At 54.0% G+C, this 26,568-nt stretch overlaps 1 protein-coding gene across 1 annotated transcript in view; it reads right to left on the bottom strand.

Annotated features, from left to right (window-relative positions):
- The window catches only part of NOL4L (nucleolar protein 4 like), a 143,462-nt gene that overhangs the window by 76,598 nt on the left and 40,296 nt on the right, over nt 1-26,568 (bottom strand). The window contains exons 2-3 of the mRNA XM_030825684.1: nt 7,736-7,891; nt 781-892 (exon numbers count right to left, since the gene is read on the bottom strand). Of these exons, the coding sequence (XP_030681544.1) occupies nt 781-892; nt 7,736-7,891 (268 nt within the window). The remainder of the gene's footprint in view (nt 1-780; nt 893-7,735; nt 7,892-26,568) is intronic.

Below are 26,568 nucleotides of genomic sequence, written 5' to 3'. Positions count from 1 at the left end.
GGAGGTCGAGGCGGGCGAATCACGAGGTCAGGAGATCGAGACCATCCTGGCTAACACAGTGAAACCCCGTCTCTACTAAAAATACAAAAAAAAATTAGCCAGGCGTGGCGGTGGGTGCCTGAAGTCCCAGCTACCCAGGAGGCTGAGGCAGAAGAATGGCGTGAACCCGGGAGGCGGAGCTGGCAGTGAGCCGAGATCGCGCCACTGCACTCCAGCCTGGGTGACAGAGCAAGACTCTGTCTCAAAAAAAAAAAAAAAAAAAAAAAATTCTCATCAGTACCCCATGGGTTTACTGATCAGCGGCCACACGGGTGTGCACAGGGTGGAAACAAGCACCAGGGAAGACGTATCATTAACAGGTATGTGGGTGGGAGGATGCATGCACACGTCTCAGGGAGAGTACAGGCCAGACCACGGCTCGTGCATGGAGAAGCAGTGGGAGGCCTGGATGGAACTTTGAGAACGGGGCAGGCTGGCCATTCCCAACTGGAATCCACCTGGGAGGAGAAGGGCTGTCCTGGGCCTTGAAAGGCAGGGGAAACATGTTGTTCGCTTTTTTGTTTTGTATGGTTGGTTTTTAAATGAAACTTGAGATTTAAAAAAAGTTAAACAAAACAAAACAAGGCTCTTTGGGCAGCACCACGGACCCATACTGGCCTCTGGGACTAGCAACAACAGCTGCTGGACACATTTCTGTGCCAGCAAAAGCTGGTGTCTTCAGGGACAGTCTACTCTCAGATGGCCCCAGCCCTAGCCCTCCAGCACGCCACCCCCCGCTACCTTTGGGTTCCAGGCCATTGGAGTTAAAGTGCATCCTCTTCTGACACTCCGTACAGCTCATCAGGAACCGGGTCACGGCCTCTCTCGGGAGGAAGGCATAGGTCTCTGCGATCTGGAGGAGAGAAGAGCTTCGCTTGTTATATGGATCCGTGGGGAGGCGACTTGGCCATGGGGTCACCAAGGTCTGAGCTTTGGTGGCAGATGCTTTGGCTCTTGCAAGGAAAGTCAGGGATTTGAGGAGCAAGGGCAGGTGTCCTGGATTCTCTGCTATGGAAATGAGACAGTACTTTTGTGGAAAACCATTTGTTTTAAAAATCTCAATAAAGGAGGTTAAAAATTGAAACAGCAAACTCTTTAAACATTATCTAGTCTTTAACCTATATTCTAATAAGTAACATTCCTCAGAACATTTTATTGCTGCTACAAAAAAAATGGGCTTATAAACATTGCTCTAGCATAGGGTGAGCAGTTCCCCTCTTAGAGATGGATAGACTGAGACCCACAGATAAATTCACTGCCCCGGGCCCATACACAGAACCAAAGGTCCCACAAGCCATCTCCTGTGATCACTCACAGGTCAAGAACCTTCTTAGGAAGAGCTGTGAAGGGCTAGTACCAGGCATCAGACTTTTCAAACTAGACAGGCTCTGCGGGACCCCCAAGTTCCAGGCAACTATGGCTTGGAGAGGTGAGCCGACTCCCCAAGGTCACACAGAACTTTCAAGGCAGTGCCAGAGTAAACCCCATGCTCCAGGTCACACTACTCCACAGTTGCCTCCAGAAGGACTCCCCTAGTTAAGGAGGAGGACAGGGATGCAGAGGGCTGGGGAGAGACACAGAGAAGGGAGGGAACGTGAAAAAAGGGCTGGGCGGGGGAGTGGGGAAGAAGTGGCTGTGGGCCTAGGTGTCCAGCCCTTTCCTCTTGCTCTGGGTTTTGGAAAAGCCACTGACCCTGATTTAGCTGTCTGGTGGGGTCAAAGAGTCCCTTCAGTCCCAGGTTCCCTGGGCTGAGGCTGCCCAGTTACTGGTTTTCCATGTGCTTCCTGGAGCCTGGGTCCTCCCGCAACTCTCCACTAAGGGGCAGCATCACCCAAGCATTCCGCTGTCCTCGCCGCAGCCCGCAGCCTGGAGCCCGGCTGGGAAAGTTGGCCAAGGGTGAGGGGCTGCTCTTGGCTGCGCTTGGCCCCACCTTCCCTCAGCAACTGCAGGGATTTGCTCCTTTGGAAATCCACGAATGTCCTTCTCCATCTCTGCGATGGCTGGAGGGTAGAGGTGGGCTAGGGCGGGGCTGGGGAGTGGAGTTGTGGGGGGATGCAGAAGGCCTTGGGGTGCCCCAGGCTGTGGCTGGGCCCTTGGAGGACCAGCTCAGGCACAGCTTCCAGCTCAGCCCACTGGCAGAGTCCAGGGGCCACTCTTGCCAGCTGCAAATGCGAAGTTAATTTTGGTGACACAGTTGTTATTTCTCAGCTGATCTGATGCTCTGTGGAGCAGGCAAGCTCCTTGATGAGTTATCTCCCTTCCAAATTCCCTGTCTGATTGCCTTCCTCTGGAGGTCAGGGACAAGGGCAAACCCCAGTGTCTCTGACTGCAGCAGCGGATGGGAGAGCAACATCAGGGATGCAGCTGGTCCTTGACAGGTGTCAGGGCCGAGGGATGGGGCTTTTCTACCATGCACATGGAGAGCTTCATCCCCAGCCCAGGCCAGGATAAATGTGGCCACCACTCTACCCCTGGAGAGGGAGCCACTCCTGTGCCCTCAGCAAGAATGGCCCTGCCCATCCTGTGTGCAGCCCTCAGCAGAGCAGCCCAGGGCTGCCTGGAAGTCTGGGGGCACGTTCCTCTCAGGCCTGCTGGGTCTGGAGGGAGATGCCTGGCTGAAGGGTGGCAGCTGCAGGAGCAAGTGTGCAGGAGGGAAGGGCGTGTGCTAGGCAGAGCAGAGGGCTGTGGCTGACTTGGGCCGACAGATGCTCCTCGGCTCCCGAGACATGGCACCCTAGGTCAAGCCTCAGGAGAGCTCAGTGGAGGGCCCGGGGGAGGGTTGCACAGTCAGCTGGGAGAAGAGGGCCAGGTCCCTACCATGAGGGCAGCCCTACTAAGCTACCAAAGCTTGCCCGCTCACCTGCCAATGGGCAGAGAAACATTTTTTAAAGTGCTCAGGGGGTCCTCCTGGCCTGGCTGCTCTGCTGAGGGCTGCACACAGGATGGGCAGGGCCCTTCTTGCTGCCTGGCCTGCTGAGGGAACAGGAATGGCTCCCTCTCCAGGGGTAGAGTGGTGGCCACATTTATCCTGGCCTTGGCAGGGACCCCAGCAGTGTGCAAAGGCTGGCTGGCATGCCACAGGGAGGGAAGTGCTGAGCACACACCTTCTGGCCCTGGGTCCCATAGACGGGTGGAAGGGGAGGATAGAAGGCTGACAGGTGAGAAGTCCTTGGAACTGCCTGAGGGCCAGGGAGGGAAGCCCTGCCCCACAAGGTTGGATTGTCAGCCAGCCTGGCTTAGAGCTCCCTGGGGAGTCAATAAAGCGTAGAGTCCAGCCCAGCTCTTCACTGCCGTAGGGACCCGTATAGAGGATGGCAACCCCCCCACCCTGCAACCTTCAGCAGGCATCTTCTGATTCATCTTCCCGGCTTGCCTGGTACCAGAAATGGGACCTCCATTTCTGATTGAGTGCATGGATGCCCAAGGCCACAGGACCACAGAATGAGTCGAAACCAGGAGGACAATCCTAGCAGATGCTCTAGTTAATAGGATGGTGGTTTTCAGATGGTTTTAGATTTAAGCTGCAGACCCTGTTCTAGAAATAGACTCAAACACTGAAGCCCAAAACATGAAACAGATAAAGACAGAGCCGCTGTGTCTAAGGAGGGGAAGTTCCAGGACCCTTGTCCCTGCCCAGCTGCCCTCCGCTGCCCTGGGCTGCCTGCTGCCTTGCTCCCCAGGCCTCCTGCCTGGACATTGAGTCCCGTATGTGAATTTGCCTTTCACATTTTTCCTGGTGGTAAAAAACAGGGACTTCACTGGCAGAGAGAGCAGGAGCTATTTGCAGAGTCGCTGACTTGCAAGGCCCCATTTCACTCCCCAACTCAGAGGCCGACAAAGACAGATGAGGCCAATTGGGGGGATTTGCACCACTTTACAAGATCCTCCTTCTGCCCTGAGGGTGGATTAGCACGTGGTGGGCCCCGAGCAGCTGCTGACCACATCTGGCCCCAACTCCAAAGTGGCCTGGGCAGCTAGATCCGGACTGTGGAACCCGATCTGACCTACCAGCACCTTGGGAGGGAGAAAGGAAGCAAAAGGGCTTGTTCCAACCCAGAAGGGTGCAGAAATCAGAAAAGCAGGAAGGCCCCTTGGAAAAAGGACTAGCTCTCTGTGTGAGTTCAGGAAACTCTATAGAACCAGCTGGAACCTTCCTCAAACCCTGGTGCTGGAGAGACCTCCAAGATCCTCTGCACCTCAGGTCACACTGAGAAGCTAAGTGGGACAGGGACTTCCTGCTCGAAATGGGAATCCCTGCATTATCCATTGCACATGGCCACCTAACTCCAGCTCGAATACCTCCAGTTTCAGAAAGCCCAGTGCCTGCCCTATCTGATCCATGGCTGGACAGCAGTAGATGCCAGAAAGCTCTTTTCCCCACCAAATAACGCGCCTCATTTAGTGCACTGAACAAGTCTGCCACTGCCCTGCCAGTCCTAACTCCTATAGTACCCCAGGCCTGGAAAAATCCAGAGGGGCCCCGTGCCCTAGAGACTGTTAGGCAGTCTGAGGATTCAGCGTTGGCAAAACACAGAGATAGATTCAAAAAGTCCTCAGCCTGGGGCTTGATGCGTACCCCGTGATGCCAGGCTGTGCTCCTCTGCAGCCATCAGCAGGGGTTTCCTTGGGGGCTCTTTCCACAGGCATGGATGGGTGGGGGCCTCGTGCCTGCAGAGTGGGGCTGAAGAGCTAGGTATGGGTCGAGGAAAATGAGAGCAGATGAAGAGGGGCACAAAGGCATCCAGGCACCACCCCCTGTCCCCAAAAAAGGAAAAGGGTGGCATGAGAAGGGTGACAGATGGGGAAGAGAAGGGGAAAAGGAGAGGAGGCACGTAGGGGAGGAGGGAGGTGTGCCAGCCCCCCTCAGCCTCACACCCACTGCAGGAGGGCCCTGGCCTGCTCAGCTCAGCCTTGGCCCTGCTGCTGAAATTCCAGCTCTGTGTGCAGCCCAGCTGGCTCAGTGCCAGTCATGTGCCAGCTCCAGGCTGGGCAGCGGGAAGTGGGGCACGCGGCAGGCATATGGACGAGAAGCCAGGAAGTGCAGAGCAAAGGGCTGGATGTCCGCTTGGCCCAGGGATGCAAGTGCTGGCAGAACCAGCTCAGCCCTGCCCTCCCCACAGCATGGAGGCCTCAGACCCCTGCCTTCCTAAACCGCCCAAAGAGTGCCTGTGGGCGAGGCTTGATGCTGGGCACCGAAGGGGCCAGGGAAATCACATGATCCAGCTGGCTCCAGCCCATCCGCCTGGACAACAGCAAGTCGTAGGGCTTACGAGCTGACCACAGGAGGGTTGCAGAGAGGCAGGATGTGTGGTGGTCAGGGCACAGGCTCTGGGGTGGGTGGCCTGGCTCTGAATGTCAGCTGACTGACCTCAGGCAGGTTATGTGTTTCTCTGAGTCTCAGTTTTCTCATCTTAAAATGGAGGTAACAACAGCACCTGCTTCATGCATGCAACCTTCATACATGTATAGGAAGTGCTGGTGTAGGGTACATGCTGACTGCTCAGCACAATGGTGAATTTTATTTTATTTATTTATTTATTTTTTTTTGAGACAGGGTCTTGCTCTGTCACCCAGGCTGGAGTGCAGTGGTACAATCATAGCTCAATGCAGCCTCAAGCAATCTTCCTGCCTCAGCCTCCCAAGTAGCTAGGACTACAGGCACACACCACTAGGTCTGAATTTTTTAATTTATTTTTTATTTTCATTTTTGGAGACAAGAGTCTCACTCTGTCACCCTGGCTGGAGTGCAGTGGCATGATCCCAGCTCACTGCAACCTCTGTTTCCTGGGCTCAAGTGATTCTCATGCCTCAGCCACCCGAGTAGCTGGGATTATAGGCATGCGCCACCATGCCCAGCTAATTTTTGTATTTTTAGTAGAGGTAGGGTTTTGCCATGTTGGCCAGGCTGGTCTCACACTCCTGGCTTCAAGTGATCTGCCTGTCTTGGCCTCCCAAAGTGCTGGGATTACAAGCATGAGCCACCACACCTGGCCCCAATTTTTTTTTTTAAGAGAAGGGGTCTTCCTGTGTTGCCCAGGTTGGTCTTGAACTTCCAGCCTCAAGCAATCCTCCCATCTCAACCTTCCAAAGTGCTGGGATTATAGGTGTGAACCACCATGCCCCACCCACAATAGTAAATTTAATGCTGAGAAAATGTGGTCTTGTCAGTGCCGAGGGGCCCACCCGGCCTGGGTGCCTCTTCCTTCTTCTATGATCCTCTGGTGGAAATACCCTCAGAACTCCCTTCCCACAAGTCACTTCCCAAAGCACACAGACCGAGAAGCAGGAGGGGCGGGGAGACCATCACCATCTCCTGCCTTCCTGGGCAGACACCTTTCCTCTCTGAGGCTCTTGGCACATGGGTCCATTCTTAAAATCCATTTAGGGCAAAAGCCATTTTCTGAGGACAAGGACTAACCGGATGGTTGCATTTAAAAAAAAAAAAAAAAAAAAAAAAAGATGGGCCATAAGGGGAAATTATAGACTTTACAGCCACCTCCACGGTAGTCCAAAGCTATTTATACAAAGAACTTGGGGTGGGGAGTTTCACATCTGCCTTGGGTGGGGAAGCCCAGCCACAGAAGGGCATATCTCTAGAAGCTCCAGAGAAAGTCGGCATGGGGGACACCGGCTGACTGCAACTCAGCTGCCGTCTGACCTTGGACAAGTGACCCAATTCTCTGGGTCCCAGTTTCCTTAACTGTGAAATGGGTCCTCAGTGCCTCGGTCACAGGACTGCAGCAAGGCTTGAATGAGCACGAAGGGCTTGGCTTTACTGGCTTCCCTGGGCACTGGACAAATGGTTCAGAGCTATGTATAAGCCGTGGATAGGCTCACATGTGGGTCAGCAGGGGACAGATCAGAACCCAGGCAAGCCCCTCTGCAGGGTGAGGAGGGACCTCTGGTCTGGCCAGTCCCATCTATTTCCACTTCCCTGGCATTTGTGATGCTTCCTGCCCCTAGGTTGCCTTTTTTGCCCTTATGCCTCCCCAAAGCGTAGAATGCCAGTACAGGTGTCACCTTCTCCACACAGTCCCCCAGGCTCATCTGTGTCTGGCGGTGCCTTTGCTAAATGCCCCTGAGCCTGGGTTCTTGCTCTCTCAAAGCCAGCCTTGGAGACATTTCTGCTTCTCATGCATCTTGTTTTTGCTCTCAGCCTCCCCACCCCAAATCCAATTGTGATCTCCTGGAGGGTGGGGAGCAAGTCCTTCAACTTCCCCTGGGGAACTCCCAGTCCTGACTTCACAGGATGAGCTCACACATAGGAAGAGCTCAGGACAGGCCTGGCATGCAGTAAATGCCATGCCATGAAGGCATTTGCTCCTCTGATTATTATCTGTCCCCAGCACCCCAGCCCCAGAACAGGCTGCAAGGGGCTGGGGGTGGTGTCGGGTGGGAGTGAGTGAAGCAGAAACAGGGAAGAGGAGGGCACCTCCTGCCCTCATCCCTCTCCTTCCCTCCCTCTCACCCCCTTCAACCTGCTTTTCCTTTGTGCTCAGACCACAGATTCCCTCCCCTCGCCCTGTGAGCCATCTCTGGCTGCTGTGCCCTTGCCCTGTGCCCCCCTAGATCCCCAAAGGCCGTTTCATCACGCCTCAGCTCCCTGCCCCGCCCCCCAAGCCCAACATGTGCGGAGCCCGTGGCCTCCTGCCAAGGCCTGGGGCCGCCAGTGGAGGCAAAGAGACAGAAATCTCACCGCTCGGTAGGTTTTCTTCTGCCCAGCGTGCTTGGGGGCTTTGCCTGGCTCCGCTGAGCTCTCCACATGCATCGAGTAGATGATGTCAAAGAAATCTTCCACCACAGCGACCCGCTTCAGAGAGATGCCCTCTGGCTCCGACAGGCCATCTGCCCCCTGCGACAGGGTGGACAAGCTGTGTTAGTGTCAGGGATGATGGCGGGGTGAGAACTGGGCCCTGAGGCCGGGGCAGCGGGTCAGGACGGGCAATGCCTCCGACAGTGGGTCTTGGGGTGGGGAGGGGAGGGAGTCTGCCGAGGGGGCTCCCTGGAGGGGGACGCCAGAGTCAGGGTGGCTGCAGCTATGAAATCTACCAGCAACAATGGGCAGAGAACGGCGACAACGAAAATACAAATTAAAAAACCAAGAGGCTCCATGTTCACAATTTCAGACAGATTGTGCCAGACTCGGGCGGGGAGCTCTTGAATCACACACTGTGCCAAGACCATCCTGGAAGTCTCTGGGGAGGGGGGAGTGCTAAATAGATGCGGCCCCATCAGGAGCTCGCCAATTAGCAGTAACCTTTCACTGTGGGCCTGGGCTGGGGTCCCGGGGGAACGGCTCTGATCACCTGGGTGACTCCTGCCTCCGCCCTGGCCTTTCTGAAAAGCTTTTCGCGGCTGCCTGCCCTCCCCACTCCAGCAGCTGAGCGCCAGCAACAGCACCCGGGCCCTTTGTGTGTGGAGATGTACAGAATAACAGGCACGAGGCCACGAGGAGGTGGCAGGGCCGTGTGAACGGGGCGGCCGTGGGCCCCGAGCCTCTTATCAGGCGGCTGAGTGGTGTCAGCTGGCCCGACAAGGTGTGCCAGGAGCAAGACGGGTCCTTCAATAGCAAACAGCTGCGGGGCTGACGCCTGCCCTCCCCTCCAGCAGGAAAGGGGGCTGCAGGGAAACCACAGGGCAGGAGGTTGGGGGCGAGGCCAGAGCCTGGAATGGAACAGACTGCTGGGGAACTGATCCGTGCAGGCAGTTCCCGCAAGGGAGGTACGCAGACCCAGGGACACTAGGCTGTCAGCCGCCAGCTCCTTAAGGGGAGTCTGTGGGGATGTTAGGGGGCTTTGAAGATCAAGAGCAAGCCATATGGAGGGAATTTGGGGGGAAAGGAAGCAGGCTTTTCTCTAAAAGTGCCCAAAAGACACATCTCCGAGAGAATTCTTCCCCAAAGGACCCCAACTCAAGGATGTCAGCAACAAGAGGAGGTGGGCTTTGCCTGCTCCTTCTCAGCTCTCTCCAGCACTTACAACAGTGCCTGACACATAGTAGGTGGTCAGTAAATAATGACTGGATGACTGAGTGGTCATAAGTGGCAGCTGGGCAGGGCCACTTGGACACACTCTGCCCTGGTTTGAATACGGCCCCATCATGGAAGTGGCCCTGTGACCCCGAGCACTTACTGTGCTTCAAGCCTCAGGCCCTTTATCTGTAAAATGGGGATAACAGAAGCCCCTTTCCCATGAAGAACTGAGTTGTGTGTGCAGCACTTGGAGCCTGGAGTACAGGGATTGCTAGATAAATATTGTTATTAAGAAGTGCTTTGCAGTTCACCACGTTTCCCCCAGGTATGAGAGAGCCGAACACCGGGGCAACTCTGGGAGGTTGTTAGGGTCAGGACCTGCCTGAGGTATGGTGGCTGGTGGATGGCACAGATGGCTTCAGACCTTGGACTTTGTAGTCCAAGTAGAATACAAGCCACACGGGGAGGGGACGCTCGCTCACAACACGTTCTGGCACAGACAGGTCTTGGTTTCACCCAGTAGCTTTCCCGACACACCGTGTTGGCCAAACAGCAGTGTCTCTTCACCAGCAGCCCATTCAAGAGCAGAGAGCAGATGGGGGGCAAAGGGCATCTGGGGTGTGGGGTCCTGAGCCCCACAGCTAGCGGGCAGTGTCCCTAAGTGGTGACCCTGGGAGGTGACCTCACTGGCCCCAACCAGGCCCTCTTGCCAATGGCTTCCTTCCTGGTCAGAACCCATTTCAATGGGACGTCTCAGATAGCACATATCTCTCTCTCTCTGCGTGTACAGGAGAAGCCACTTGCTGGTCTGGCTTCCTCGCTGTGAGATTATAGGCAAACGCTTCAACCTCCCCGAGCTTCACTTATGAGATGAGCTGTAAAGTTCCATGACTTTTCTGTTCTTAACGTCTCTCAGGAATCAATTTTACCTCTTTCGGGGAGTATCCCACCCCCTCCGACATCTCAGGCCATCTGTACGGGCTGATCAATGACTAACTTGTTCACTATTGACCCATAAACGCCCAGCATTACAGGGCCCTTCAAATACCGCCATGACAGGGTTGGGATGGGACAAATATTATGATAGGTCAGTTAGACTTTTAAAAAATTTTTTACTCAGCAAAGATCTGGATTTGGGATGTACAGTTATAATACACTTCTAACCAGAGGTTCACATTGGTGAAAATAAACAAAATGAACCTTAAGAATGAATATAGCTGGGTTTGGCTGTGCGTGGTGGCTCACACCTGTAATCCCAGCACTTTGGGAGGCCAAGGCGGGTGGATCACGAGGTCAGGAGATCGAGACCATCCTGGCTAACATGGTGAAACACTGTCTCTACTAAAAATACAAAAAATTAGCCGGGCACGGTGGCGGGCTCTGTAGTCCCAGCTCCTCGGGAGGCTGAGGCAGGAGAATGGCGTGAACCCAGGAGGCAGAGCTTGCAGTGAGCCGAGATCGTGCCACCACACTCCAGCCTGGGCAACAGAGCGAGACTCTGTCTCAAAAAAAAAAAAAAAATGAATATAGCTGGGTTTCTATTTGTTGATCTGGGCAGTAGTTATAGAAGTGTATTCAACTTATTAAGTCATTAAATCTTAACATTTGGCTGGGCATGGTGGCTCGTGCCTGTAATCCCAACACTTTGGGAGGCCCGGACGGCCGGATCACCTGAGGTCGGGAGTTTGAGACCAGCCTGACCAACATGGAGAAACCCCGTCTCTACTAAAAATACAAAATTAGCCGGGCGTGGTGGCGCATGCCTGTAATCCCAGCTACTCAGGAGGCTGAGGCAGGAGAATCGCTTGAACCCAGGAGGCAGAGGTTGCAGTGAGCCGAGATCGTACCATTGCACTCTAGCCTGGGCAACAAGAGTGAAACTCCGTCTCAAAACAAAAACAAAAACAAAAACCTTAACATTTATAATCTGTGTATTTCTGTATGTCTGATAAACTTTAATTTAAAAAACAGTTTTTAAAAAGGATATCATGGGGGTAGTTCCACTGAATTTTAAAATTCAGGTAAAATACCCATGCAGAATGTACCATCTTTACCATTTTTAAGTATAGAGTGAAGTCTGCCACATTTGGATCACCTGAATCCAGAGGCATAGCTCTGGAGGCTTAGCTGCTTAAAGGCCAGTAGACCTCCCTGTTCAAAATTGTTTCAGACCAGAACACAAGTATTTCTGGAAAAGGAAGGAGATAAAATTTTGTGGGAAGGAATGGAGAAAGAAAGCAATCTGATGAGGAGACAATATTTTATGTAGGTGAGATGGAAATTTCCCACTAACCAGCTTGGGGGCCTTGGATGGGTTACTTTATTTCTATACCTTTTTTTTTTGAAACAGAGTCTCGCTCTGTCATCAGGCTGGAGTGCTCACTGCAACCTCTGCCTCCTGGGTTCAAACGATTCTCCTGCCTCAGCCTCCCAAGTAGCTGGGATTAAAGGCGCCCGCCACCACTCCTGGCTAATTTTTATATTTTTAGTAGAGATGGGGTTTCACCATGTTGGCCAAGCTGGTCTGAAACTCCTGACCTCAGGTGATCCGTCCACCTCAGCCTCCCAAAGTGCTGGGATTACATGTGTGAGCCACTGTGTCCGGACTATTTCTATACCTCTTGAAAGTCAGTTTCCACACCTATAAAATGGGCCTAAAAAGTGCTAGTTGGATGTTCCAAGGATCAAGCATGTATGTCAGGCATCCAGCACACAGACTTGGTTAATGTTCATCTCTTCCCTTGGACCCCTTCAAGTCTGGACATTTTGTGTTTAGGAATCTCCTCTTAACTCTGGTCCCTCTGACGCGTCCATAGGGGACCCATGACAAAATGTGTCCCCCTCAGTAACACCCACCATCAGAAGAGATGCACAGTCTTATTGAATTCCTAAATAATATGCTAAGGCTCCCACAAACTTGGAATAAGCTTTCCAAAAGTCAAAATGTAATTGACCAACCCAGATAAAAAAGCAAAACATACTGTCCCGTGTGGCCTGTCTCTATCCCAGCCTCCCACCTGCACTCTTAGGCTGACTTTGATAAACAACAGCTTTGCACCTGGTCCGATGTGACCATAAAATTAATCCCAGCAAAATTATTCAGGGAAGCAGTTTTCAGTTAGTTCCTTCTTTAAAAATTGATCACTTTCTCCCTTGATGTTCAAATTTGGGTCCTATAACCCACCTGTCTCTACAGCAAAGATTTATATAGGAAAGGAGAGGGCCTGGAGCGACCAGAACTCAAACCACACAAGGGCTGCAGAGCCACACCTTGAACTGTCCTCTGGTGAGCTGGGGCCACCTGGATTCCATGTGTGCTACACCCTAGGGGAAGAACACCAGGATGTCTGCGTGGCCTTCAAGGAGAACCCTGAGAAGACAGCAACAAAGGGATCCGACAATAGTCACATGCCACAGACATCTCTGCTATCCCTTGGATCCATGGAGGTAATAACCTTCATGCTAAATGCTGCAGGGGAGGCAGGCCTTCCCTAGCTAAGGATCCAGACAGTGCTGCAAGGGAAGAGCTGCTAATAAAGGGAGCAGAAAGCACCTTCCCTGTAGCCTTGGGAAGCCCCTGCCATCCCCCTTCTGTCAGGTACCCAAATTAGCTTCATCTAATCCATTGCCCTAAGCAAACTGGACAGTGAATTGACAAAGGAAGTTCACTTCATCTATAGGCTGGATCAAGAAGGGACCTGGAGTCTCCTGACTATCCCAGCTTCCTGGAAACACTTAGCAGGAGTAATGGAATGGAACCCTGCAGCACCCCATGGGAAGAACCATGAAAAACACACAGTCACTTGTGTAGGATCAACCTCTGGGGCCTTCCTGCATGGAGAAGAACATTGCCATGGTAACACACACCATCCTTTCGAACCATCCAACCCCCAAACAGCCTGCCAGAGCCAGGCCAACAGAATTAGACATGGCAATAGTTTTAAAAATTTATGGAGAAGCTGGGCATGGTGGCGCATGCCTGTAGTCTCAGCTACTCAGGATGCTGAGGTGGGAAGATCACTTGAGCCCAGGGGTTTGAGTCTAGCCTGGGCAACACAGAAAGACCCATCTCTAAAACAAAAAAACAAACAAAAAAAACCTACACATTTATGGAGCTACATTCTTGGACATCACCAGCTCCCTTAAAACCAGCCCATTTGGGTTCTAAATGAAAAGCTAGGTGGCAAGTCATTGACAAAATTGCCAAATGTCTACTTAAATACTGCTGATATTTCAAAATATTACAGCAGTGGTCCTTAGACCAGCAGCATTGGCATCACCTGGGAACTTGTTAGAAATGCACATTTTCAGGTTCCACCTTAAATCTACCAAATCTGATGTGCTGGGGGTTTTAACAGGCCCCCCCAGATGATTCTGATGCAAGACAGATTTTGAGAACTGCCGATTAGAATGTCTCCATGATTCAGCCAGGGAGGTAACTGTAGGAAAACAGGCATTGGCTCATTAAATATAGACATGCTCTGTGCTTCCTGGCCTAATATATTAATATTTTCATTTCCAATGAAGGCCAATTTTCCTAATGGTGAGAACAAAAGAATCTTATTGGGCAACATTAGTATAAATTCAAGACATCTGCCCAGAGACTTAATGTGGATTATGGATAGAAAGAGCAGGAATGCCCCGCATCCTGACATCAGATTTTTAAGTCCTCCCTGGCAAAGTTAATTAATACTTAAGCAGGGCATCCCTTGGCAGGTCCTTTCTGGCTTCCTCGGTTTCCTCATATGGATCTGAATGCTTGGCACGAGAAGATTGCTAATTCCCAGGCTTCAGACCTAAGAGGGCGATCGGCATGTCTTACCAGGCCATTAGACAGGCTCCTGCCAGGGCGACCTCAGGGAGCTCCTGAATCGGACTGAATCTTGCCTGTCTCCCCACATGAGCCAATTAAATGGACCCCTGCCCTTGATGGTGAAGTGAGGTCCAGTTGCTAATGGATTGCAGTTCTGTCATCTCCATTAGAACTTCGAAGTCACTTGCTGGTAATAAGTTACGTACTTATCAAGGTGAGATCACAGTTTTAGGCCACCAGGGTGCCATTTAGTGTGCCACCATCACCATATTAGTAGAGTGTGCCTTCCATCAACAACGAGGCCGTGGTTGAGAGGATACGGCTAAATAGCGGAGACATTTCTCAACTGGGTTTCTCCTATGGTAGAAGAAGAAACCACAGAGAAAGGCCTTAGGATATGCCTTCTGGTGCATTTCAGATCCAGCTCTTGACAGGGAATAAAAATCAACGAGATTGCTATTGGAGGAGAAAGTCAGCCAGTAGAGCCCACCCCAAAGGAAGCAAATCTTTGGCTACCACGTGGGAGGGAGCCCAGGACTTCAGGGGGCTGATTGCACAGGCAAATGTGAGGATGCCGCTCTATCCCATCCAGGCCATCAAAGTGGCTGAGATGACAGACAAAAGTTACCCTGCATATTAATTACTAGCATGCTCTTCCCAACTTCTGTAATCATGCCATTCCTCCTGTCCCCCAAATCCAGCCTTAATAAATTCAGTCAGGGCTGGGTGCAATGGCTCACGCCTGTAATCCCAGCACTTTGGGAGACAGAGGTGGGAGGATCGCTTGAGCTCAGGAGTTCAAGACCAGCCTGGGCAATACGGCGACCCCCCTCCCCTCACCACCCCGCCGCCAGGAGGTCTCTACAGAAAATACAAAAAACCCAGCTGGGCGTGGTGGCATTCAACTGTAGTCCCAGGTACTCAGGAAGCTGAGGTAGGAGGATCACTTGAGCCTGGGGAGGTGTAGGCTGCAGTGAGTCATGACCGTACCACTAAACTCCAGCCTGGGTGACACAGTGAGACCCCATCTCAAAAAAAAAAAAAAAAAAAAAAGTCAGCCAGAACTGGAGTTTTGGAAGCTTCTAGGGGGATTCCTGTAAAGTCTCATTTCAGCTCCTGGTGGGGCTGAAAAAAGAAGCAAGGGGGAGGAGTCAGTCTCCTGCAAAGGGGCCCCAGAGGGAAAGGAAGGAGGAGGTGGAGAGGAAATTGAAAACCACACTAAACTAAGAGAACAAAAAGAAAAGAAAACCAGAATGAAGACCATCACCCAAACACCCAGAAACCCTCTCTTCAGCATCCCCAAGAGAAGCTGTCATAATTTGTAAAGGGCAATCAGGTGATTGAAGAGAGAGTATTGCTTCACTGGGACAAAGGCAGTATTTTAATTTCTCTCGGTTCTGAATACTACCTACTGGGGACTGGAAATCGAAAAAAAAAAAAACCCCAAATAGGAATTTACCCCAGAATTTTAGGACCCAAAGTTCCATAGGCCTGGATGGGGCAGAGGGATGGGACCACACTCTCCCCATAAATAAATAAATACATAAACAAGGCGCTGAGGACTCAATATAGCACCTGCCTCTTCTCCACCCTTGTGCACAATCTCCAACTGTTAGCGCGTAGCCGCCGCCGCCACCGCCACCACCGAGTCGCACCTGCCATCTGGAACAGGCCTCACATATTCCAAGACCTCCTTTCTGCTTCGCTGAACCTCCATCTTCTTTCAAATAACGCTGGGGACCAAAACGCACACCCCAGGCCACAGAGAAAGGTGCCTGGGACCAGCCCTTCAAACAGCGGCGCTACATTTGAGGACCAAGCAGCTCTGAGTCTTTTTTCTCTTACTTTTGGGTTTTGTTAACTCTGGGATGTCTGGAATGGGTGTAGGGGGAAGGAATGGGAAAAGAAAGGGGCACAGTGGGCCACAGTGCCCCCCAGTTAGAAGGAGAGGGGCTGGGGAAATGCAGATCCGAACGACAATGACTTGTGAGGGCTGGAGGGAGGGGCACTGTCCAGCATCCCCGGACGGACAGGACAGGGTCTGGGCCTGGCTGCAGGACTCTGGCCTGGCGGGGGCAGGAAGGGGGTCCACAGGAGGGTGCTCTAGAGGTGAAGTCACAGGCCTAAGGACAACCCAGCCCCCACCCCAGGCAAGGGGCTGTCCTGCCTGGGCCTCAGTTTCCCCCTGAGTGAGGTGACACCATACGCATAATGGCTTTAGCCACCTCATAGGAAGTGTGTGGGAAGCCAAATGATGCACAAACAGCACCCGCCCTAGAAGACACCCATTAAAGAGCTCTGTCTGCTACTCTGGAGACCCGCCTCCCGGGGCACCGCAGCCTAGGACAGGGAATCGGGAGTCACCGAAGGGGGGGTCCTAGGCGGAAGGAGGTAGTTCTGAGCCAGCCAGGCCCCGCGGGCGGGTCCCTCTCGGGCCAAGGAGGCGGCCTGGGCGCGCTAACGAGCGGAGAGCCTCAGGTGCGGGCCCCACCCAGGGCCGGGGGAAGAGGTGGGGCTGGAGGGGGAGGGGAGCGGGCCGCGCTAATGACTGTTGACAGCGCGCGCTGGGGCCGGGCTGGCCGCGCGCGCCGCTGACAGCTGCTCGGGCGGGGGGCAGGGGCGGGGGCGAGGCGGCCGCGCTCTCTTCACGGCGCAGGCGCGTGCGCCCCGGCGGGGAGGGGCGGGAAGGCGCGCGCGCGCCGGGCTGGGTTCGGAGGGCCTGCTGGAGCGGCTCGCGCGGCCTCCTCGCGGGCAGGCAGGTAATGAGAGTAACCATGGCAACCCACCAGAGGAAGTGTATTCTGCAGGAGACGTTAATCCCCTCTCCCCGGAGCTGGGACAGCCTGACTTTCCATTCTCACACAGTAATTAGATACCAGCTGTCAGTGCAGGGGGGACGGCTCCGCGGCTGCAGCCCGGCTGGGAGTGGGGGGGCGCACCAACGGGGCGGCGGGGGACACGCAGGAACGGGGGCGTTAAAGACACAGGGACGCTCGGCGGCGGCGGGCCAGGGCGGCTGGCCTCCCCCAGTCTCCAGCCTCCAGGCGCGCGCCCGCTCACCTGGAGACCGCGCCCGCGCGGGCCCCGCCCACCCCACGCGCACCTGCTGCGCGCGCGCCCGCCGGCCTCGCGTCCCCCTTCCGGCCCCGCCAACCGGCTCCCGGCGCACCTGCCCTGCCCCGCCCCCCGGGACGCTGCCCACCTGTCCTTTGTGCAGGGCGGTACCATTCTATCTTGCCAGCTCTCCAGGGAGCGCCCGCTATGTGCCAGGCGCCGTGCCAAGCCTGAGCTCCCGTAATCCTCACAGACCCTCCTCGGTCAGTGACTCTGCTGCTCCCCGCCCAAGGCGCAGCGGGGTGTGGCCATTTGCCCAGGGTCACGCAGACTTGAACCCCCCATCCCCGTGCCCACTTAACAACCAAGATACAGCGCCTCCCACCGCGACCACATCCACATCTGCTGTGGCTCCGGGGCCTCCTAACCGTCCTGGGAGACAAAACAGTCACACTGGTGGCTGGCGTCGCGTGCACCTACTGTGTGCCAAGCACTCACGGCCTCGTTTCACTTTCGCAACAGCAACGAGAGATCTGTTGCCCCAGGGTGAGGAAGCGAAGGCACAGAAGAGCTGAAGCGATTTGCCCACAGTCAGTCACAAGGTACAGAGTGACAGAGCTGGGGTTCAAATCCGGGGAGTCAGACCCCAGGATACCAACTACTGGGCTCCATTAGCCCCACCCCTGGATTCGTGGTGGCTGAAATCCAGCCCACACCTCTTCTTCCTTTCCACAGTTCAACCCACGCAGGTTCTGTCCCAGCATCGTGAGTAGCTGCCTCTCCTAGCCATACCTGAGAAATTGAAGAAGTTTCTAGGCCTAAAGCCACTGCCACAACCCGCGTTTCTTTTTTTTTTTTTTTGGAGACAGAATCTTGCTCTGTAGCCCAGGATGGAGTGCAATGGCACCATCTCCGCTCACTGCAACCTCCGGCTCCTGGGTTCAAGCGATTCTTCTGCTACAGCCTCCCGAGTAGCTGGGATTACAGGCACACACCACCATGCCCGGCTAATTTTTGTAGTTTTAGTAGAGACAGGGTTTCCCTATGTTGGCCAGGCTAGTCTCGAACTCCTGGCCTCAAGTGATCCGACTGCCTCGGCCTCCCAAAGTGCTGGGATGACAGGCGTGAGCCACCACACTCAGCCCACAACCCTCACTTCTGTCAGGCCTCCCAGAAGCTCCTACTGTCAGTGCAGGCAGCTGCTTGGAAGTCATTCTAGGCCACCCCTTCCATTTCCCAGATAGGTGAACCAAGACCATTCAGGTGTGAGGCTGGCCTGAGTCAGAGATGGCCTGGGAGAGCCTTTGCGGGGCAGGGAGGGTTCAGTCCCTTCAGGCCTGGCTGTGTCCCCTGCTCCCCACCCACAATCAGGCCCAGGGTTGGGGGTGCACACCAAGGAGGGGCAGGAAGTGTCCAAGAAGCAGAACCGGCTCTGTGTCCCTAGTGGCGGTGGATGTCTGGGACAGGAGGAGGCTATCTGATCCCTTCCCCACTGCCCCGGCCATGACCTCCTCCCTCCCTCCCTCGATCCCTCCCTCCCTCCTCCCTCATGGCTGGGGTAGCCAGCACCCTGGGCTGCAGCTGAGAACCCAGCGTTCCCCAACCCCGCCAGCATTCCAGTGAGAGGAGGGGTGGGAGGAGGCTGCACCCAGAGCTTTAGGGACAGGGGCACCCCTGGGGCTGCTCCACACCGGGAGGGCCAAGGCCAGGCTGCCTCCAACCTCACCGTTTCCTGCCTCCGCTCTCCCCATCTCTCAGTAGCAGAGCTGCCTAAATTTGGCTCCAGGAGGGAATGGGGGAGGCAGCGGCAGGCGGGTGCCGTCAGAGGCCAGGGCGTCGCTCCTGTCTAGCCGGCTGGCATTTTTGCTGTCTGGAGGAGGGCAGGGGGCCCGGCAGCCCTCTCCCGGAAAGGGAGATGTTCGTACCTTCTGACATACACTGAGTAATGTGCAAACGACATGCAAACCGAGCTTCAAATCAGCATCTCAGCCAGGGAACAGCTTGAGAGCTGCTTTTGGGATGACAGCAGAAGGACCAGAGCCCAGTGCCCAGGGGCTCCAGTGGGGGTGGGGTGGGGGGCGGCACAGAGTGTCTAGGGCTGGGCGTTGGGAGACTCATTTTCTTGCCAGCTGTAGGGCTTTGTTCCAGTTGCTGGACCCTCTGGGTCCCAGCCCAAGGGCAGGGCCATGGCTTTCTCTGCCTGCTCCAGCAAAGCACTGGGCACACCCTGTCACGTGGTTAAGCACGTGAGTTCTGCAGCCATCCTGCCTAGGTTTGAACCCTGGCTCTCCACGGGCCAGCTGAGTGAATTCCTCAACCAAGCACCCAGACAAGCAGCTAGTGGAACTGGGTGTCTGTTTTAGAACAGCCACTTCCCTTCCGTGGAAGTTGGGCACGGGGGCATGACCTGAAAGAACCTGGGCTTTGGAATCATATCTGGATTCCAGGCCTCGCTCAGCCAGTGAGGCTCTCTGAGTCTCACTCCCCTCATTTGGGAAACGGGTTCAGGATCTCAAGGTCAGCTGTGACGTCCACGTGATGACCTTGCACATGGTGGGCACACACAGGCCTTTCCATGGTGCAGCCTCACTGCTGTCTGCATTCATGTGATTCCTAGCTCCATCCTGTCCCATCGCTCCTCTTCTCTTAGCTCTTCTTTCCTGGCTTTTTCGTCTCTAGATGTAAATTTCTTGCAGTCTTTTTCCCTTCTGTCTCTCTACTTAACTGGTGATCTTGGAAAAGTCATTGCCTCTCAGAGTCTCAGTCTGCACATCTTCTAAATGGGAGTAAATGAGAGGTGGACGATGAGCCCTGTCTGGGGCCAGGGGCTCATCTTTACAAGACCGCCCACCCATCATTCCAAAGAGCCATCGGGGCGGGCTGTGCCCTCAGCTCTATCGGGCATGGCGTGTTGGGGGCTCCACTTCTCAGTAACTCTGTTTAACCCCAGATAACTGCTCTCCTGCCCCTCGGCCGGGGCTGATATGAGCTGAATCCAGCTTCCTGCCACCCAAAAGCCACTTCCTGCCAAGCTGATACCAGAAGAACTTGTTTTCTGTGCACAGAGCAGTCCCTGGTGGGGCAGCCTCGGGTGTGAACATTTTTTTCCATTTGCCAGTCTGTCTGCTGGGCTGGGCAGGGGAGGCTGGGGACTCTGACCCCTTCGCCTCTGCACCTGCCTGTCCTGCCCCGAGGTAGCCTCCGGGCCCACCAGCCATCCCAGGAAGGGTGCCAAGTGTCCCTCTGGGCCCAGACAGATGTGTGTAGGCTGTGACACACAGTCTGACACAGCCACACACACACAGTCAGTCTGACAGAGCCACTGTGGCCACTGGGCATTTGGGCAAGGACTCAGGGAGACAATGTGTGACCGTCACACACAGTTAAGGTCACAGAGACATGGACATAGCCTCACACATGCAACCATCTGCAGTCCTTGGACAGTCTCAGACACAGTTACACGCAGGCCCACAGCCATGCTCAGAATCCCACAGCACTCCACACAGCTTCACACATGTACACAGGAATCTTCCTCCCAGGCCCCCACACCTGCCCAGCACCGACCTTCCAGATGCATTCACTGATGCAACAAATCCTTTTTGAGGGTCTTCTCTGTGCAGGCCCTGGGCTAACCCATAATCAGAATGACTGGAACAGGAACAAATAATTAGCTGACCTGTGCTGTTGCCTCCTTTTCCCCATCTGTGAGATGGGGATCCTAGCCCTGCCCCATGGGACTGTCAATGTTAGGAGTGAATGTGTGGAAAGCCCTCGGTCCATGTTTGGCCCATAGAGAGTGTTGTCTAAGTAAGCCTATTCTGGTTAGCCAAAAGCATCCCATGCCCAGCTCCACGCAGAACACCTGGCACACATTATCTCCCTGAGCCCTTTCCCAAGTCCCCAGCAGCTCGGGTCATCGCCCCCATTCCTCGGATGAGGAAACTGAGGCTCAGAGAAGAGGCCCACAGTCTGTAGTGCTGCTCCAGCCTGCCTTGCCACCCCCTACACACACACACACACACACACACACACACACACACACACTGTTCCCTCTGGCTGGAACGCCCTTCCCACTTGCATATAGCATGCCCAGCTCCTCTGAGCTGCCTACTTACACTTCTGTGAAATGGGGATACTAGCCCGTGTCAGCCCCTGTTTATTTTCCCCAGGGCACTGGACTTTAAGGGCTAAGAGTGAAGACCATTTTGTCCTGTTCTCTGGCACACAGTAGGCACTCGACAACTATCTCAAAACTAAAGGAATAAGCAAGTGGCCTCATGGCTACTGAGGACAGAGTCTGGAACTGAACACAGGGCACTCTGAAGCTGGAGCTCACTTCTACGTTATTGCCTTTCTCATGCTACTAGCAGATACTGAATGTGTCAGTGAGTGAATGAATGAATGAAACCAAGATCTCAGGATCCCAGTCAAGTGCTCCCTGAGCTTCATTTCCTGGTAGTGTGGACATGAGCCAAGCTCCAGCCACCTTGGATGGTGGCGGGGGTGGTGGGGCTGATGGATGGTGGCGGGGGTGGTGGGGCTGATGGGCCGCCTGAAGCCGGCTGTCAGGAGCTCGTCTGGCCACAGCCGCCAGCAGGGGAGACCAGCTGGCGGTGCAGGGTCCATCGGCCCAGGCCTGGAATCTGAGCTGCCCTCAGAGGCCCAGCTTCTCTCTGGGTCCCCACAAACTGGCCTTTGTTCCTGGGCCGGCCAAGACCCAGCAGCTTGGGCTTTCTGTCTGCCCGCGGCACCCGCGCTGAGCTGGCGGGGGTAAATGGGCCAGCCTCCCCTCTGTCCATGCCCAGGACGTCGCTTTAGGACTAAATGGAGATGTAATTTTCTATACAAATCCATGACAATTTAGATGGAGTGATTGTAATTGGCTTTTCAATGGGGGTTTTGTCCAGAGCTGGTGGCTAGAACTGGGTGGCCTGTTTGAGGCAGGCTCCATTTAAATGACAATAAAGCAATAATATTGAGGACTTGTACAGTGCCCAGCACTCCTCCCAGCCCAAGTAGAGCCTCATGTTTATGGATCTGGTCCTTCCCTGGGGCTGTCTGGACAGGCGGGTGATGGGGGGCACTAAGCCCAGGAGACAGGTGGCCATATCTTTGGGCTTCGGGACACAGAGCTTCAGAACGGTTGGGGCGGGGTCCTGCATCCACTGGCTTACCTGCGCCCTTATTCCTGACACTGTCACTAACTAGTGCCTCCTCGGGCTAACTGCTAGTCCAGGTTTCGGGGGCACCAAGACAATGAGAGCTGCTCAGGCAGGTCAGAGGGAGAAGGCTACAATGGCCAGTACAGCATGATATTTAAGCACATGACCAAGAGATGACCAACAGCCAGACAGCCTGAGCTCAAATCCTACTCCACTTCTTTTTAAAAAAATTTTTTGAGACAGGGTCTCGCTGTGTCACCCAGACTGGAGTATAGTGGCAGGATCATGGCTCACTGCAGCCTCGACCTCCAAGGCTTAAGCAATCCTCCCACCTCAGCCTCCCAAGTGACTGGACCACAGGCATGTGCCACTACACCTGGCTAATCTTTTTATTTTTTTGTAGAGACAGAGTCTCATTGTGTTGCGCACGCTGGTCTCGAACTACTGGGCTCAAGAGATCCTCCCGCCTCAGCCTCCCAAAGTGCTGGGATTACAGTTATGAGCCACTGTGCTCAGCCCCTACTCCACTTCTGACTCGTCTCTTGAACTTTACCAAGTTACTTAACCTCTCCATGCCTCAGTTTCCCCAGCCATAACATGAAGCTGCAGTGAAAGTTTTTGTGAAGATGAAACACCTTCATAGTGCCTGGCATGTGGAAGGTGCTATATATAAGTCATTGCCGTGATTCATTCCAAGCTCTAGCTCTGGTGTCAGGGTGACCTTGGGCACGTGACTTAACCTCTTTAAACCTCCACTGGCTCCTCTTTAAAATGGGGCTTTTAGGAGAACCGACCTCACGGGGTTGTGAGGATTTTAGAGGATGCAGGAAAGTGCTGAGCACACAGCCGTTCTCGATAAACACGAGCTCTCTTGCTGTGGTGCTCTTGCCTTGAGGAGCTCACCAGCCAGTGATCATTACCATGTTGAGTGTGGGGAAAAGGGAAGAGAATAAAGCTCGCGGGAAGCCGCCACGGAGCTCAGCTGGCTCTGCCATCAGGGGATGCAATAGGAGAGAATGATCCAGAGGGCCCTCAGGAACAGGGCAGGGAGTGGGGCTGCATGAAGGAAGGCTTCACAGAGGAGGTGACATTTGGGCTGGGCCTTGAAGGATGCATGGCACTTTTGCCACCAGAAAGGGTGATACCCAGTCTGGCCAACATGGTGAAACCCCATGTCTACTAAAAATGCAAAAATTAGCTGGGGCCGGGCGCGGTGGCTCATGCCTGTAATTGCAGCACTTTGGGAGGCCCAGGTGGGTGGATCACTGAAGTCAGGAATTCAAGACCAGCCTGACCAATATGGTGAAACCCTGTCTCTACTAAAAATACAAAAATTAGCTGGGTGTGGTTGCGGGCACCTGTAATCTCAGCTACTAGGGAGGCTGAGGCAGGAGAATCGCTTGAACCTAGGAGGAGGAGGTTGCAGTGAGCTGAGATCATGCCATTGCACTCTAGCCTGAATGACAGAGCGAGACTCTGTCACAAAAAAAAAAAAAAAAAAGAAAAAAAGATTAGCTGGGTGTGGTGGTGCACACCTGTAGTCCCAGCTTCTTGGGAGGCTGAGGCACAATAACCACTTGAACCCAGGAGGTGGAGGTTGCAGTGAGCCGAGATCTCGCCACTGTACTCCAGCTGGATGACAGAGCGAGACCTTGTCTCAGAAAAAAAACGAAAAAAAAAAACAAAAAAAAAAGATACCGGGGCAGGCACTGTGCTTACAAAGTCAACAGGCAAACCTGGCTGCCTCCTGAACGAGTGATTTGTGCCTGTGAAAAGGGTGGTGGACAGGGAGCCTCTGCTGAAGGTGCGATGTTAAGTCACCTCTGAAGGCCAACAGCCTGTGCAAAGGCCCTCAGGCAGGCAGGCGGCCGGCATCGTGGGCAGTGGTGAGTAGGATGGTGGGGAGGCTGTGCTGAACGTGCTGGAGGGACGGATGGGGTGGTGGCTGTATTCACATGAAACAGGCAGCCATAGAGGGATTTTAAGCAGGCGGGTGACACCATCCAGAGGATATTTTTAAATGATCCCTCTGACTGCTTGTGGAAAATGGGCTATGGAGAAGAAGGGGTGAGAGAGAGGCAGGGAAGCCATGGGGAGGTAGTTGGATCACTGGGGGAGAGAAGTGGTTAGACCCAAGGTATAGCAGGGTCCAGGAGCTGCTGGAAGGATGATGGGAAGGCAGGGGGCAGGTGGAGAAAGGAAGGGGGAAGGGGTACAAAGAGGCATGGGGCCTTTGAGGCGTGGTGAGGGGCTGTGTGCAGCTGGTACCCAAGCAGGGTTGGTGGAAGGAGATAGCAGAAGAGAGGTGAGGGCCACCTCCCACCTCCCTGCACCAGGCTAAGGCTCTCCAGCTTTGTCCTGAAGGCAGCGGGGTGCCAACAAGGATTTTTCTCCAGGCAGGAAAAGACCATGCTGAGATTTGTGCTTTTGAAGGATCATTTTGGCTGCAGGGTAGAGGGGTGGGAGGTGGCAGGTGGGCGAGGCTGGAAGGAGAGAGGCAGGGAGGGAGGGTGGTCAGTGGGGGCTCAGAGGCCTCAGCAGGCATCCTGGCCAGCTCCCAACTCCAAGAGCAACAAACCACTTTCTCAGGGGTCTAAAACCAGCCCCAGGTCACAGAGCTTGTCAATGGCAGAGATAGATCCCACCCCAGGGTGAAATCAAAATCCAGTGCACTGTTCCCCTTTGCTATCATCAGCCTTGGTCACTAGTAAAATCCATCACAAATAGCTTTTCATCACGACTCTCAGAGAACCCGTACTATGACACGAAAAGGTAAGTACTATTATTATTCCTATTTTACAGATCAGGAAACTGAGGCTAAGTCACCTGCCTAAAAGCACACAGCTGGGAATCGACAGCCAGGTTCAGATCTAGGCAGTGGGACTCCAGACCCACACCACAGGTCCTAAGCAGGAGGTCTCAGGCCAAGTGGGGTCTATGGATGTATTTGGGGGAAACTACAGAGGTTTATTACAATTTGAGTTTGTTGCTGATACTTAAAAGTTGGGGCTGGGCATGGTGGTGCCTGCCTGTAGTCCCAGCTACCCAGGAGGCTGAAGCGGGAGGATTGCTTGACCCCAGGAGTTTGAGGCTGCAGTGAGTTATAATAGTGCCACTACACTCCAGCCTGGGTGACAGAGCGTGACCCTGTCTCTAAAGAATAAAAATTTTTTAAGGGTGGGACATTTCATGAAAGAAGAAAAACGTGAACTTTGGACAGGACCTCTTAATGTTGACAGCCCCAAGCCCCAGTCCTTGAACTTCATCCACCTTGGAACCATTCACACGTGTGTGATGTCACGTTGACATCTCCAGCATGGGCCTCTCCTCTGCTGCCAGACAGCCGACTGGACACATCTGAAAGCAAGTGTGTGTCTAGGGCCCCCTGGAGAGCCAGGGAGACACATCCATCCACTCATCCAGCAAGCATTTAGACTCCCTTCCCCTGCCCCGCCCACAGCCCTGGCCACCACCACCAAACTTCCTCCCCCAGCAGGCTTCTCCATCTCCCTTGCTTAGGCCAAACACCCTGAAGGCATCCTTGACTGCTCACTCGTTCTCACAGCCCACATCCCATCCATCGGCAAGTTCTGTTGGCTCCACCTTTAAACTATATCCAGAATGCAGCTGCATTCTCCGCTGTCCCAGGGGCTGGAGGTGCAGGGAGAGGCATGTGCCGTTATTCCAGCGTGCTGAGTCTCAGTTCCCTTGTCTGTAAGAAGGGTGGGCTAGAGCAGGATATCTGGATTTCCATTATTCTTGTGTCCAGATTTTGGAGCTAGGAAGAGCCTGTTTACAAGACACTTAGGTGGTAATTCTTTTTTTTCTTTTTTTCTTTTTTTTTTTTTTTGAGACGGAGTCTCGCTCTGTCGCCCAGGCTGGAATGCAGTGGCATGATCTCAGCTCACTGCAACCTCCACCTCCTGGGTTCAGGCGATTCTCCTGCCTCAGCCTCCCAGTAGCTGGGATTACAGGCAGGCACCACCATGCCCGGCTAATTTTTGTATTTTTAGTAGAGACGGGGTATCACCATGCTGGCCAGGCTGGTCTCAAACACCTGACCTCATGATCTGCCGGCCTTGGCCTCCCAAAGTGCTGGGATTACAGGCGTGAGCCACCGCGCCTGGCATTTTTTTTGGGGGGGGTGGGGGGATGCAGTTTTGCTCGTTACCCAGGCTGGAGTGCAATGGCGCGATCTCGGCTCACCACAACCTCTGCCTCCTGGGTTCAAGTGATTCTCCTTTCTCAGCCTCCTGAGTAGCTGGGATTACAGTCATGCACCACGACGCCCAGCTAATTTTGTATTTTTAGTAGAGACAGGGTTTCTCCATGTTTTTATTTTTTGAGATGGAGTTTCATTCTTGTTGCCTCGGCTGGAATGCAATGGCATGATCTCAGCTTACCGCAACCTCCACTTCCCAGGTTCAAGCAATTCTCCTGCCTCGGCCTCCCAAGTAGCTGGGATTACAGGCATGTGCCACCATGCCTGGCTAATTTTGTGTTTTTAGTAGAGACGGAGTTTCTCCATG

This window comes from Nomascus leucogenys, chromosome 13, assembly GCF_006542625.1.
Source record: "Nomascus leucogenys isolate Asia chromosome 13, Asia_NLE_v1, whole genome shotgun sequence".
Classification (NCBI taxonomy): Eukaryota; Metazoa; Chordata; class Mammalia; order Primates; family Hylobatidae; genus Nomascus; species Nomascus leucogenys.
This window is presented reverse-complemented; position numbering and strand designations above follow the sequence as displayed.